Genomic DNA, 16,329 nt, shown 5'->3' with positions numbered 1-16,329 from the left:
ATCCCCCTGAAAATGATGTGGGGGGGGGGTATCGGGAAGGGGAGATAGGGAGAAGGGCCTCACCCTTGGGAACTCTAGAACGCAGATGAGAACAGAGGACACCTTTCAGAAAAACCTACTCTCCCCGGGGGATAGGAGCAGAAAAGGAAGGACAGGCTCTAAAGCCATCAAAGAGCTGAGTGCTGGGAAGCCAAGGTTGTTTGGACATTCCCTCCCCTCCGGTCATACCCAAGGCAGATTCTTGGGGCACTGGCGCAGCGGACAGGGACAGGCCAGGTCGGTGGCGCGCAGCTGCGGTGGCACTGCGCTCCCCCGCCCCCGCAGGCCCCCCTTCCTCTCCCCGCTAGATCTGAAGATGAAGCTCCACCCCTAGCGCGTCGCCCCAGCCCCGCGCCTTAAAAGCCCCGCACACCGCCCCGCCGCACCCAGCCTCGCCGCACCTTCGCGTCCTCGCCAGGTCCCGCCGCAGCCGCGCACCCGGCCCCGACCCCGGCACCATGAGCTTCGGATCGGAGCACTACTTGTGCTCCGCCTCCTCCTACCGCAAGGTGTTCGGGGACGGCTCGCGCCTGTCCGCGCGCCTGTCCGGGCCCGGAGGCTCCGGCAGCTTCCGCTCGCAGTCGCTGTCCCGCAGCAATGTGGGCTCCACGGCCGCCTGCTCCTCGGCCTCGTCTCTCGGCCTGGGCCTGGCCTACCGCCGCCTGCCGGCCTCCGACGGGCTAGACCTGAGCCAAGCGGCGGCGCGCACCAACGAGTACAAGATCATCCGCACTAACGAGAAGGAGCAGCTGCAGGGCCTCAACGACCGCTTCGCGGTGTTCATCGAGAAGGTGCACCAGCTCGAGACGCAGAACCGCGCGCTCGAGGCCGAGCTGGCCGCGCTGCGCCAGCGCCACGCCGAGCCGTCGCGCGTCGGCGAGCTCTTCCAGCGCGAGCTGCGCGAGCTGCGCGCGCAGCTGGAGGAGGCGAGCTCGGCGCGCGCGCAGGCCCTGCTGGAGCGCGACGGGCTGGCCGAGGAGGTGCAGCGGCTGCGGGCGCGCTGCGAGGAGGAGAGCCGCGGGCGCGAAGGCGCCGAGCGCGCCCTAAAGGCGCAGCAGCGCGACGTGGACGGCGCCACGCTAGCCCGGCTGGATCTGGAGAAGAAGGTGGAGTCGCTGCTGGATGAGCTGGCCTTCGTGCGCCAGGTGCACGACGAGGAGGTGGCCGAGCTCCTGGCCACTCTGCAGGCGTCTTCGCAAGCCGCCGCGGAGGTGGACGTGGCTGTGGCTAAACCAGACCTGACTTCGGCGCTGAGGGAGATCCGCGCCCAGTATGAATCCTTGGCCGCTAAGAACCTGCAGTCAGCCGAGGAGTGGTACAAGTCCAAGTTCGCCAACCTGAACGAGCAGGCTGCGCGCAGCACGGAAGCCATCCGAGCCAGCCGAGAGGAGATCCACGAGTACCGGCGCCAGCTCCAGGCACGTACCATTGAGATAGAGGGCCTGCGCGGAGCCAATGAGTCCCTGGAGAGGCAGATCTTGGAACTGGAGGAGCGGCACAGCGCTGAGGTGGCCGGCTACCAGGTAAGGGCTGGGATGCTGTGTAGGAAAGGGTGTCCTGTCCTTTCCTGCACATAGTTTCACTCCCTGTAACCTGGGGCCCTAGGAAACAACGGGAGGGAAAGGGGAAAGGAGCGTTGACTAGAGGCGTCGGTCAACAAAACAAAACAAAAAAAAAAAAAAAAATCACGAAGTCTCACGCGTGCAGCCTCAAATGCAAATTGTATGTGCCTGTAAGCTCTTCAAGTCCTTGTTGTCTCCGCATTCTGTTTTGGGGGCTGGGGGAGTTTTAGGGACCAAGCCCAAGTCTTCGTATATCAGCAGGCATATGCTGGAACGCTGAGCCACAACCCCACCCTCAAGTCTCTTGTCTGAACTCTTCTAACAAAAGAGTCTTTACTCTTTCTGGGAGTCAGAAAAATCTAACCATGCCTTCCTGTCACCAAGAGTACAGACATAATAACAGAACAGTGAGCCCAGAGGGCGCAGGTCACGGCCTCTGTGTGGGCGGGTCCTTAAGTATCCGGTTTGTTTCATTGGCTTTGAAAAGCCTTTTCTGAACCTTAGAATTGATATAGGGTACAGTCCGCTTTACGGTTGGAAACTAGGCTCATTTCTTGAGTCTTGCTCAAAAAAAAAAAAAAAAAGGAGTGAGATCTGGCATAATTGAGCTAGTGACAACTACCTCGCCCCACCCTTGCTGTCCCCCATCCCAAAGAAACACGCGCGGTTCCCTTGTCCATCTACTTAAGCAAGCTTTGAGCCAGTTCGGCTGGAGGCCGTTCCGGGCGCTGTCCGAGGTGCTGATCTCCTGTTCCTCCTACCGCAGACATGTCTTATGCTTCATTAAGTTTCCAAGTTGTCCCAGTTAGGAACTCTAGGCCTCAGTGCAATTAACTTTTTTTTTTTTTTTTTAAATTCAGTAACACAATCAGTCTTGGCAAACTGAAGTCAAAGCTCGTCTTGTAGACAACATCAATTTTTTTTACCTCCAAGGATGACTTTGCACTTAACAAAAGCCTTTTTTAATCTGCTCCACCGTTGTGAGGTCTCACAAAAATTACCTCTGCCTTAATATCTTTTCAGCTTATGGGCACGTGGCAAGTTACAGAGACGGTTTCTTTGTTATAGGTGACTTTTGTTTTCTTCATCTTTTCCTGCCCTGTAAGCTCTATGAAGGTAATGATTGGCTCTTTCTTCACAAAGGCTACTGTGTCCCCAGTTTCACTGCATTGAACATACTAGCTTGTGACTACAAAAGGCTCAAAGACAGAAGATAGGACAAATGAAAAAAAATGTATGAAAAAAAAACCCCACAAAATGAGATGGTTTAAGTACAAGGAACAATGAAAGTTCTTTGGAATATAATAATAATTTCAGAAACTTCAAGTCATTTGCCCTAGCTAGGATTGAGTTTTACATTTGATGAAATTAATGTGTTTGAGGAACATTAATAAAAATAGAACCAAGAAATAGCATAATATTTCAAAAGTTCCATTTTGTCAGAAGCAAAAGAATTATTGATGTACAATGATGTGTTTGCTATTCATTATGAATGGCTCCCTTCCATAAAGGGAAGAGGCCTGTTTGGAATGTCTCCTTAGTCTGCTATTACAGTCTTACTCAAACAAATATTCCTGTTTTGCTACAACATCTGTAAGTTGAACTTTTCAGTGTGTGTCCTAAGCACTGGATGATCTAAATTAATCACACTTAATTCAAATGTTGAATTAGGTATTCTCCTTGAGGATTAGTATTTCTACAAAAAGTGTAACTAACCTGCCCCGAACAGCCGACTTGGGCTTTGCTGCACTCTTCTTTGGTTTCCTAATGCCTTACACTCTGGGCTTATTTGCTTTAAAATACAGCTTTTTTGTGTTAGAAAATAGTAGGGCTGTCTAGACACAGTCTGCAGGAAACAAGAGGCAGGAGAAACTACGGGCTCTGTGGCTTCGTGCTGTCCCTCATCAGCTTTAGCCTTGGGAGCCTCAGGGGACCTGCTGAGGGAGTGAAGGAGGAGGCCAGACAGCAAAGAGCTGTCCTACCCCTTGGGACCCACTGCTGGGGTGGGGCTCACAGTTAGACCTGCAGACACTAAGGCCTGCCTCTCCTGTTGTTCCTAGCGATCTCAATGCTGGTTGAGGTGGGAAGCCATTGTCTTCTTGTCCTTTTACCCAGCACCCCTTCCACTGCAGTAGTCATGGGAGGTGTTCCTTCCTAACGGTTCAGAGACTCTGCAGTGGGCTCATTTTTCCTTTACAAGCATTGAGGCCTCTCAAAGACAAAGAAAGTGCCCATTAAAATCATGTTCCCTGCCCCAGAGAGCTAATAGCCTATTTGAAGACAGAGCACTTGGTATACTGTCTAAAGGACAAAGACCGATTCAAGGTAACACGGTAAGTGCACAATAGGAAGAGCTAGGGCTATTGTGTCCGGCGCCACCGCTTCGCCTGGACACTGCAGGGACACCAGGTTAGAATTTTGGTCGTTATGGAAGCTGTGCAGAGACAGACACAAAGAGAACTGGCTTTTGGACCTGTGCTGTGGGCGTCTTAGAAAACCAAAGCTTTCCTTGAAAGACCTTGCTGAGCAGTCACCATCACTGATGGCTAGTGTTCTCCAGGGAGGTGAGCCAAGTCTGCCCTCTTCTCCAATGTGAGATTGGAGCTCAGCCTAATTAAATAGATGGAAGGGTCTGGCCCTCGGGAGCCTGGAGATGGCAGTGGCTACATATAAATTATAGCTTGAGAGATCCATTTCTGAAATTAGGGTGGCAAGGGAGGGAAAAAAAAAATCTCATTTCTTTAAAGCTGTTCCATCTGGTCCCTACCCCACCCCCACCCCATCTCACCCTATTACTGTTACCTGGACCATTACAATAGCTCCTTACAGGGATAAATTTAAACCTCTGGTCTAAATTCCATGGCATCCAAGACCAAGGAGCAGCTTTTTAAAAGAGAGGGTTTTATTTTTTCCCCTGAAGAAATGGATTCAGTATTTCTTAGGTAGGACCAGGAATATACTTTTTATTCTACTCTGTGAGACAGGGCTTCTCTATGTAGTCGGAGCTGGGACTGAATTTGCCTCAGCCCTTCAAGTCTACTCTGTAGGCATGCCCCACCACCTGCTAGGGATGTGCTTTTTCTGTGAAAGTGCTCGAGACCATTTGTTCTCAGACTGATCTTGGAGCGTACTGACCTGAACCACATTTTCTCGGAAAGTACGGGTTTTAGACGGTGATAGAAGTCAAACCCGGGAGTGAGAACAAGGACATGCGGTTCCTGTGGGTGTCCATCCATTAAAACCTTCTCTCCCAGTCTAGCTGATTATGCATAGCAGTAGTTCTGTGTGGCCTGCACCCCTGCTTGCTCCCCCTTCTACCTCCAAAGTAAGGAAATGAGCACACTGTTTTTCCTCCTCTTCGCTGCAGATGCTGGTGCAGCCCTGCCTGCTTTGTTGTCTGCCCCACCTGCCTCCTTCCAGCCCCGGACCAGATGCTCCAGGACAGACCCCAGCTGGAGCAGGGAGTGCCTCCTCACTAGCAGCAGCTGCATGGTTGGGGGAGGGGGCAGACTGCAGTGCTCTGCTCACATTTCCCACTGGAGGCCATCTTTGGCAGGCCTTGTGAAGGGCAGCAAGATAGCCCAGTGCAGGGAGGAATGTACAGACAAAGGGAGCCAGCAGTGGTCAGCAGTTCAGTCAGCCCCTTCTGGAAGGAGCTGGGTTACACTTTATTTTCAACTGTGACCCATTAAGGAACCGTGTGACATGTATAACACACAAGTGCAAGGAACCCGCCCACCCAGAACTCAGATCCCAGCAGCCTCATGTTCTGCAAGCAGCCGTGAAATAAAAGTAGTTTTTAATAAATGACCAAATGAACCTGACAAGACAAAATGTCTACCTCTAAACTACACGCCGGGAAGCTGACCCCACTGATGCCCCCCTGACCATTCTTAACATGATTCTAAGGAGGAACAGTGAGAATGGGAGACACCTCAGGGAGGTGCTGTCGAGAATGCCAGGTGTCAGGTCACCTCTCAGGACAAAGAGAAGCAATAAACTGTACCAGGGAGACAAACACTGCTCTTCAGAACCATTTAAGGTAGAGAGAGACACCCGGGTGTAGCTAAAAGATTACAGACATGAAATTTGAGAAAAATAACATCGTTTTCATGACCCTTGATTGCTGAGAGAGACTGTGTTAGGTTTAATGTCTAAAGATGGGTGGTATTTACCACTTTAAAAGGCTTTATTCATGCTGGAGAGATGGCTCAGTGGTTAGGAGCACCGACTGCTCTTCCTGAGGTCCTGAGTTCAAATCCCAGCAACCACATGGTGGCTCACAACCATCTGTAATGAGATGTTTTTTAAAGCTTTCATTGCACACTAATAATGGGTAAGATACTCATTGACCTAGGGAGTTGTTGATTGGTAGAGTCACATATGTTGTTCATAGTAATAAAAGCTGCTCCCATTTATTGGGTCTTCCCTATGTGCCATGATATCCAATTAACTTTTTAACAGATTTTAGAACTCATTTCTCTTAACAGGCTTTGGAATACTGGAATGGTGGCTCATAACCCTTAATCCCAGCAGTTGTGAGGCAGAGGCAGGCAGGTGTTTGTGAGCTCAAGCAAGACCAGCCTGGTCTACGTATTAAGTTCTAGGCCATCCAGGGCTACAGAGTAAAATGCTGTCTCAAAAACAAACAAACACAATAAGCAAGAAAGAGATGATAAATAAGTATTTTTAAAACTTTGGGTCTGGAGAGATGACTCTGTGGTTCCAAGCACTGGTTGTTCTTCCAGAGGACCTGAGTTTGATTCCTAGCATCCACATGGTAGCTCACAACCATCTCTAACCACAGCTCCAAGGAATCAGACATCCTCTTGTGGACTTGGAGAGTCCCTGAACTTATACATATACACATATACATAATTAAAATAGTTATTTTTTTTTTAAAAAAAGCAAAGAAGGATCCATGAAACCACGTGTCCCTTGGTAGAAGTTCCTAACCCTCAGCATGCAATAAATTTCCCATGGATCTTAGGAAAAATGCAAATGCTGAGTCTCTACTGTGGAGAGAACCAACCAGAACCCAGGCTGGACACAGGTTTTCTGTGTAGGTACTCTATCAGTTCTTACGTGGTTCGAATGTGTAGTTGGGTTTGGAAAATGTCAATGAGGGTGCACTACTCTGATCTAAATATTTTGAATACATACTTTCCAGGACAGCATTGGGCAGCTGGAGAGTGATCTGAGGAACACCAAGAGCGAGATGGCCCGCCACCTTCGGGAGTACCAGGACTTGCTCAATGTCAAAATGGCCCTTGACATTGAGATAGCAGCTTACAGGTACACAGGAGGGCGTGTTTACCCTAGCAAAACACGTATCACCTGGGGCAGTGTTGCTATGTCAGTGATTCCATGGGGTCTGTTTCTGAACAGCAAGGGAGGATGGGAAGGGCAACACTGTCCAGTCCAGCCGTCCTTGCTGACCCCTCAATCCTGCTAATTGAATATGTCCTGGCTTCACTTTACTAGTCCTGGAGTATTTTATGTACCTCTGCTGGGCACTTAAAAGGTAATGTAGGCTTCTAGAAGTCAAAAAGTCTGTCAGACTCTTAAATTGAAAACTAGGGGTTGAGGCTGGAGAGGTGGCTTAGTGGCTAAGAGTACATCCTGCTCTTCCGGAGGACCTGAGTTTGATTCTCAGTGCCCTGGTCAGGTGGCTCACAAGCGCCTAAGAGTCTCCATGGGAATAATAATAATATGGAAGACTTCATGAGTTTGCACGCCATCCCTATTCCTGACCATGCTAGTTCTCTCTGTATCATTCCAGGTTTTGTATATGTGCTACCGAAGCCAACGCATTATTTTTGTCTTTCCCACTGCGCATACCAACTGCTTCAAAATAAGGTCCCCAGAGCACTAAATCGTATCTTAAGTTGGCTTTTATTAAAAAGGATGATTAAAAACTACTAGAGTTATGAGCCAGACATGGTGGAACATACCTCTATTTCCATACCAAGGCCAGCCTGAGCTATATAGAACCTTATCTCCAAAAACCAAAGAACAAACGAACAAACAACAACAAAAATCCTATTAGAGTTATAAGAAACAAGATGTGGGGACGCTCTGCCCTGGTGCTGTCTAGTCTAGGCTGAGTAGAGACTTGGGTCTGAGGCTGTATCATTTAATGGATTTGTTACCGTACATAAGAAAGACACAGATCTCAGCTGTGGGCTTCACCAGGCAGCTGCTTTCTCTCCTGTGTCTTCTCACTTCCTTACCCCTTTACAGCTAAGGTGTTAATTAGGAAAATTACTTCTCTGCAGAGCTTTGTAGATTCTAATTGCCAAAAATGGGTGGGTAATGTGGCCAAGGGAGGGTTGTATGTTTTCCTGCAGGAAACCAATTTGTGAATGGGATGGGCTTCCTTTGACAGCACAGCACTGTTGTTGGAGAGAGTGAGAGAACCCCTCCGTGTGCATACTAATCTCCAATACAGTGCGATATTACTGGTCTCCTGGCCTCCATCTCGTGAAGAAACTGCAGTGTGCTTTGGCATCTCTAAAATGAAGGAGGACTGAAGGGTTAAGTTCTTTAAACAAAACTAGGAGCCTGATTCCTGAGGGCTTTTCTCTGTTGCATTTACAGGAAGCTGCTGGAAGGCGAAGAGACTCGATTTAGCACCAGTGGATTAAGCATCTCAGGTCTGAATCCACTTCCCAACCCCAGTTATTTGCTCCCTCCTAGAATCCTTAGTTCTACAACCTCCAAAGTCTCATCCACTGGGCTGTCCCTGAAAAAGGACGAGGACGAGGAGGAGGAAAGGGCTACTAAGGAAGTCACTAAGAAAACATCCAAGATAGGAGAAAGTTTCGAAGAAACACTGGAGGAAGCAGTCACATCTACGAAGAAAACCGAAAAGTCGACTATAGAAGAAAGCACCAGTTCAAGCCAAAAAATATAATGCAAAAAAAACAAAAAGTTGATGCCTAAGAGGGAATGCACTTGGCTTATTCACAGCTTACTCCTGAACCACACCTACCACCGCTATAGAAAGTCTTCAAGGCTTCCATGTCCTAGCCAGTACCGAATCCTTCCTTCCTCCAGTAGGAAGGCCACTGTAGATGGGAGCAAACTGCAGTCCTGGAGCAGCAGGAGGAGCTCTCTAAGAACACAGCTTTCACACCCACAGCTCAGCCTTCGCAGTGACAGGTGACTCAGGTGCGGAGGAAGTTCAGATGAAGGTGCTAACTCTGGTCATCACTCGCTGTGAGCTGAAGTTGAAGCCTATGTTTATCCACTGGACCCCGCCAGTACCCAGCCACAGAACCTTACAGTAGATACCTAAAACATACAATCACTGCCGAGGACAAGCTAGTGCTCCAGACATCATTCCCCCATCCCCCTCTGATAGAGCTGAGTCACAAGCGATTGGCGTCTCTCATGGGCACATTTCTTCCTCTCTCCTCAACCCCCGTATTGCCATTTCTCCCACTCAAGAGGAAGGAACAGAATTTAGTGTAGTACCCCCTTCTAAACACGCATAGAAATTACACCCTTTAGCTCTTCACTCTGTGAGTAAAATTAGATGCATGTTGAGCATTCCCATCCATTTCATGACCTTTCACATCTGTAGCTTAAAAAAAAAATTAATGATAAGGGCAGTGATTAGTTTTAAGGGTTTTCCTAAAATAAATAAATAAATAAATAAGCATAAAAGGGATCTCTGGGCTTTAGGCTTTCAGCTTGTCTAGATCCACTTAATTAGAGGGGGTAAAATACCTTAAAGGATGTAGCATTTCACTTTAACTTTAGAAGCACGGTGATAGTTACCCTACGCTGTGCCTAAGCTGACTTAGACCTTGTAGTGGAAGAAAAGAAAGTGGGTACGCTCTGAAGGGAAAGAACAGGGTCTCCTCTGTGTTGGTTCCAATGTAGTAGTGTAGAATTAGCTTTCTCATACCCTTGTCCTAGAATTTACATAGTCCCCTTCCCATTAGTGTAGGTCCTCAAGAGGCCTTGCTTTTTAGTATGTTACGTATAGGACATTTTATCACCAGACACAATGCTACTGCCCAAAAGTGAAAAAAATTTAAAAAAAAATTCTGGTCAATCAACACCACCAGCAAATATTAAAAAAGAAGAAGAGAAGGAGGAGGAGGAAGAAGAAGTAGAAGAAGAAGAAGAAGAAGAAGAAGAAGAAAGAAGAAGAAAGGAAATCTTTTCTCAGAATCTTTTCCCAACAGGGTTACATTGCTTCAGTTGGTGGGTGTTCCTCCCCCAAAGGAAAGGCAGAAACGGAGTCCAGGAGGGGTATGCACACTTCTCCCCTGCCTCATGGAGGCAGGCTGCAAAGTCAGCTCTTTGTGCACCCAGCTGTGGCATCCACATGACCTGTCTGCCTCACGTGCCAAATTTGACACAGGATTCGTGCTGCCTCTATTCCCAACAGAGCTATCAAACTGTGTCCCTGCTCACTCCGTCGCAAGCTCTGTGCTGGTAAGGACATGATGCTTCTACTGAACTCACATTCTAGCACGTGCTTCAATAGCTCAAGGAACCTAAAAGACACTTGGCTTTTCCTGCCCCATCTTCTCTTAACCCCCCCCCCACATACACACACTTACTATAAGACATTAGTGATATAAGACATTAAAAGTCATTAATCCTACATGGTTTGCGTTTTGTGGTCTCTATTAGCTCCCTGGGGAAAGTGGCCATTTTGTTTGACAGGTTGCCTGACCCTGACTACTGTTTATTTTCTGTTTTTGAATCACCTGGACTCAGAAAGGACATCACCTGTATCTTACAAGCTGCGAATAGTAGGAAATGCCTGTAATCCCAGCACTCAGGAGGCTGAGAGAGAATTGTATATTCGAGTTCAGCCTGGGCTACATACAGATACCCTATCTCAAAAACAAGAATATGACTGAGAAATAGCTTGGTTGGTCAAAGTATTTGCCTTGAAAGTATAAGGACCAGAGTTTGACCCCAGAGTCACTGTATTTAAAAAAGGAAGCTGGATGTTGATGGTATATGCCTTTAATACCAGCATTCCGGAGGCAGAGGCAGGAACATTTCTGGGTTTGAGGCCAGCCTGGTCTAAAAAGTGAGTTTCAGGATAGTCAGGGATACAAAAAGAAACTCTTTCATGGAGAGAAGCCCTGGATGACTGAGAAGCTAATAAATGGTACCAGGGAATTGCAGCCATTTTTTTAGTTGCCTAGACTAAGCAATATATTCTTTTAACCTCTGGACTATCGAGGCTGAGTCTGGTGTGGATCCCGGGGGCTCACTAGCTACCCAGCCTAACTCCTTGGCGAGCTCCAAACCATTGAGAGATGCTGCCTCCAACAAAAAGGTGGATATTGATAGAAAACGCCCAGTGTTGCCTTTTGGCCCCCTATACACATGTGCCCATAGGCATGGATGTGCATACAGACACACCAAAAAAATTGTCTTTAAGAGTGCTTGGGTGGAATATGTGAGGCGTTGTGTTAATCAGCATAAACCAGGGATGGTGGAGCACGTCTGGGATGCCAGCACTTGAGAAGTGATGGCAGGAAGATCCAAAGGTTCAAGATAATCCCCAGCTATGAAGCAAGTTCAAAGCCAGCCTGTCTTACATGAAACTCTGTCTCAAAAAACAATAAAAACAGAGCACCTTATGGAAATTGGATCCATGATTAAATCAGAGCAAGAGAGGAGCTGGAGAAATGGCTCTGTGGTTAAAAGCACTGCCTGGTCCCGAATTCAATTCCCAGCAACCACATGATGGCTCACAACCAACTGTAATGGGATCCTGTGTCCTCTTCTGGCACATGGGTGTACATGCAGATAGAGCACATAAACAAATCTTTAAAAAAATCAGAGCAAGAGGCAACATGGACAACATTCAGGAACATTAGCAGAGAAGAGACAGAAACCTGCTAACAATGGTAAAAAATTAGTTCAAGTGATACTGGGAAAGCCTGCTGGCAGAGTGACCCCCAAGGTACCTTGCAGACTCCTTAGATAGCGGAGTCCCTCACATCCTCAGATGCATGCGGCTGTGTGGAAGCCAGAGGTCCATGCCACGTTTTCCCCTAGTCTTTCCTCCTTATTTTTTTGATACAGCCATCGAGCTGCCACATCCTGCTGTCCCTGCCTCCGAAGTCCTGGTTTACAGATCCATGCTACCAAAGCTGGCTTTGTTTTCCCACATGGGTGCTGGGATCCAAACTTGGGTCCTCATACTTGTAGCAACCGCTTTCACCACTGAGCCAATTCTTCCAGCTCCCCCCCCCCCCACTCTCTCTCTCTTAAGACATTTATCAGCTAATGCCCAATCAGTGTAATAAACGTCAAATACCATACTAGACAGTAAATTCAGAAGCGTTGTACGATACCTGTTTTACAAGCCAAGTAGTCGAAGCTTACACTATGGCAGGTTTCAGTCTGGATCCCCGTAGGCTATTGCACAGTTGTGGCTGAGCTAGGATTAGGTCTTCCTACCCAGCTCTACAATGCTTGTCTCCTAGTGAGCGTGGCGGCACAAGCCTACAAGCCCAGAGCTTGGGAGACTGGGTGGTGGCATTGCCATAGAGAGGAGAAATCTTTTTAAATCCCCTCTTCCTCCTCACCAGGGCTCACCAAAGCCCTGCACTGAACCCAAGACAGTACCAAGTCCCACAAGCCATCTGCCCCTTGTGCAGACTTCCTCAGCTTCTGTCTTCCCTCGTGGCAATGAGGCAGTTGAAATCCCTAACTGGTCTCTGGTTCCAGTGTGCTGGCACATGCCTATAGTTCCAACAGTTGGGCAGTAGAGGAAGGACAGCCCCAGTGACACATTTTCTCCATACCTCCCAACCCTTTCTAATAGTGACAGTCTGGTGACCATGCACTCCAATCTATGAGCCTATAGGGGCCATGCTCACTCAAACCACCATAACTACAGCTACATAGCAAGTTTGGGGCCAGCCTGGGCTACATGAGTCCCCATCTCAATAACATCAACAACAAACAAAAAATTGGGTTCAGAAGTAGGCAGGTATGGATGATAAATACTTATAATCCCAGCATTTGGGAGGCCGAGGCATGAAGATTTCAAGATCAAGATTAGCCTGGGGTATACACAAACTCTGTCTTGAATTTTTAAGAATTAAAAAAAAAAGCAGCAGTGAAAACAGCCCAGGGTTCCGGACCGATTCAACCATGAATCACTTATTTTCCTACTAAAATGCTAGACAGCTATGGATGATATTTCCCTAGTAAAGGGGACAAGCAGGACTTCTTACAGCTTTGTAGAAGGACACGGCCTTCCATCACAAAGCTTGGGAGGAAAGGATTACAGAAGGGATAAGGGGCTTCAAGGGACACTAAATCCAAACTGCTCAAAGTCCATTGTTCTGGGGCTGGAGAGATGGCTCAGCGGTTAAGAGCACTGACTACTCTTCCAGAGGTCCTGAGTTCAGTTCCCAGCAACCACATGGTGACTCACAACCATCTGTAATGGGATCTGATGCCCTCTTCTGGTGTGTCTGAAGACAGCTATAGTGTACTCACATACATAAATAAATTTTTTTTACATCCACTGTTCTGCACTGACCAAAGAGGCATGGGCATAAGGTTAAGCAATTTCTCAAGGCTAGGGTCCAAATTAGCTTTAGGATTAATTAGTCACAAGTAGTGAGCTCAAGCAAAAGGTGAAAACTGCTACCCTTGGCTTTAAAGGCAACCACGAAACAGTTTTTAATACGTATTTTAATACGTATTTTAAAAATCCTGGAGAGCTAGGACATAGCTCAGAAGAACACTTGCCAAGAATGTACAGGCTGAGTTTAGGGTCTTTGTTTTTAATGGTTGTTTGTTTTGTTGTTTTGGTTCTTCAAGACAGAATTTCTCTCTATGTGTCACCCTGGCTGTCCTGGAAATTGCTCTGTAGACCAGGCTGGCCTAAAACTCATAGAGATCTGCCTGCCTCTGCCTCCTGGGTGTTGGGATTGAAGGCATATGCCACTACACCCATTAAGGTTCTCAGGAAGGACAGGTACATCTCTGTGAACTTGAGATCAGTCTGGTCTACAGCGTGAGCTCCAGGTCTGTCTCAAATAAGTAAATAAAATGATCTGTCTTTATGTATGGGGAGCTAACATACCTGTGTGTGCATATGTGCCTGAGTCTGATGTCAGGTGACTGCTTTGAGAAGCAGGCTGCCACCTTTTTTTTTTTTTTTTTTTTTTTGCCTTGGTCTGGGGGATAGAAGCAAGCACTCTACCCCCAAGCCAACTCCCCAGTTTTGAAAAGATCGCCCTTTGTGTTATGTAAATGTAAACCCAGTTCTAGAATCCCATCGGTAGGGGATTTATGAAAAGTCATCGAAGCCTATTGCTCCTGCTGTTCCCTGAGACCATAGAGTAGTGACATCAACCCCAGGTAGAAGCAATCCCTTCAAGATAACAGAAAGCAAATCCAGTAAGAGTACTGACTTTAAAGCAATGCCAGGGGGAAAGCCAGAACTTACTGGGGTGTAGTAGAAAAATTACACCAAGCAGCGCTGCTTCTTTCCAGGCACCAACACTGCTGTTGAACGTTATTTTCATTGTATCATCAGACATCTCCAAGGTGCTGAAGAGCATCTAAATGCAAGATTACACCTTTTTTTCCTTCTAACCGAACAAGTTTGTACCCCTAAACAAATCCAGTCATTTAAAATGAAAACCTCCTAAGCTCTTAAAACAGCATATGTGGAAAATATTTTTCTTCACAGATCCTACTATACTGCCTTCACAACAGTTTCCAATTTGATATGCAGATTAGATTGTCACCATGCATTTTTCACTTTCCAAACATCTCACGTGGAATTGCCAACAATGGGGGAAATGCTCCGGAACGCAGCAAACTAAGGACTGGTTTTATTACGGTACCACGCTCTGCTGCACCTCTTAGAAGACAGGGAACAATCACTACACAGGTCAAAGGAATTCTTGCCTCCTGTATCGATCTCCTAGAAGATAATTTGATTGTCCCCGCATTTTATGTTCATATCTTACGAGCTCGAGGCTGGGATGGAGATCAGCTAGGATATAGACTTTCTCACAAAACACACACAAAGACACACACAGAGTAGGATTATATTAAAACAGTAATATATGTTTTAGTCATCATGCTGCAGATGTTTGAAGATTTACGCTTCTGTAGGGCCTCGGTGACTCCTCCTCGGTCTGCACACAAAGGAAAAGAATGAAGATCGATTGTGGAGGACTTTCCCGTTTGTCTTCCTCAGAGACTCATCACTGGCACTACCAGATGGCCACTTTCTTCCCTAATGAGGCAGGTGGTGCCTTCTGTTCAATGTTTGTGACCTGTCATTCCAGCTCTTTAATGGGTTCTCGAGGGTTTCAGAGTACCCAGCAGAGTGTGACCCGGACCACGGGATAAAGGCTAGAGATGAGGAGTGTAACCAGTAACCGCTCTAGTCTGTTGCTGATTCCTGCACAGGGCAAACACCAAAGGAGTGTTTTACTGTTGTTGGTTGGCTTAAGAACCTACATCTGGGGGCTGAAGACATGGCTCAGCAGTTACAAGTACCTGCTGTTCTTGCATAGGACACAAACTCAGTTCCCACAACTGACCAAAAAAAAAAAAAAAAAAAAAAAAAAAAAAAAAAAAAGAAAGGAAGGAAGAAAGGAAGAAAGAAAAGAAAAGAAAGGTGCACAACCATGCAGCTCCTGGGGAACCTGATGCCCTCTGCAGGCCTCTAGGGGAACCTGCACTCACACTTACACACTTAAACCCTCACACTGACACACCTGTACATGATTACAAAATAAATCTTTTCTCAAAAGAGCCTTCATCTGACTTCTTCCTCCTTTTTCCAGACAGGACCCATAGCCCAAACTGGCCTGGCACTTGCTGTCTAGCCCAGGTTAGCCTCAAACTCAGATTCGTCTTAGCCTCACCTGCCACATGTTGGAATTATAGAACTATGCCAACCACATCAGGTTTGGGCCTATTTTGCCCACGCTGGCTCTCAACTCATGGGTTCTTGTGATTCTTCTGCTTCAGATGCCCAAGTAGCTGGGATCAGAGGCTGAGCCACAAGTAGTGTGCATTAAAACAAATTTACCTCATACAGATGCATCTGCTATGTAAATCAAGAGATTGGCTGCCCATCTTTGACTTTGGGACAAAAGAACTCATTCATGATCTAAAGAACTCCTGCCGGATGTGGTGGTGCACACCTTTAATCTCAGCATTCAGCAGACAGAGGTAAGTAGATCTCTTTGTTAGAGGCTAGCCTGGATACACAGCAAGTCCCAGACCAGCCAGAACATAGAAAGCCCCTGTCTCTGGGGTTTGGAGAGATGGCTCAATGCAATGGTTAAGAGCACTGACTGCTCTTCCAGAGGTTCTGAGTTCAATTCCCAGCAACCACATGGTAGCTCACAACCTTCTGTAATGGGGTCCAATGCCCTCTTCTGGTGTGTCTCAAGACAGCTAGTGTACTCATAAACATAAAATAATTCTTTAAAACAAACAAACAAACAAACAAAAAAAAAAAAGACCCTGTCTCAAAATAATCAACCTCCTTCAGGGCTAAGCAATCTTTTTAGCTCCATGAAATGAGTTCCTCTGGGACCTGAAACTGTTCATGGGACAAGCATAAGTGAAAAATCAAGGTTAGAATCCGAGTGAAAGCAGAAGGCAGGTCCAGCCTCAGAGCCAGAGATTTTTATCATCAAGCTCTATTTCCATCCCTTTCCTGCTTAGTGATAAATGCAGGAAGGAAAAATTA

The 16,329-nt window shown here is 47.0% G+C and overlaps 1 protein-coding gene across 1 annotated transcript; it reads left to right on the top strand.

Moving 5' to 3' along the window:
• Positions 1 to 497: 497 nt before the first annotated feature.
• Positions 498 to 8,517, top strand: INA (internexin neuronal intermediate filament protein alpha; the record flags this gene model as incomplete). The annotated part of the gene is made up of 3 exons (XM_080911477.1): positions 498 to 1,562; positions 6,772 to 6,896; positions 8,202 to 8,517. The coding sequence occupies 3 exons, from the start codon at positions 498 to 500 to the stop codon at positions 8,515 to 8,517; spliced, it is 1,506 nt and encodes a 501-aa protein (XP_080767603.1).
• Positions 8,518 to 16,329: the final 7,812 nt, after the last annotated feature.

This window comes from Micromys minutus (assembly GCF_963924665.1).
Source record: "Micromys minutus genome assembly, chromosome: 2".
Lineage (NCBI taxonomy): Eukaryota > Metazoa > Chordata > Mammalia > Rodentia > Muridae > Micromys > Micromys minutus.
The sequence above is the reverse complement of the archived record's forward strand: the minus strand, read 5'-3'. Positions and strand labels throughout refer to the sequence as shown.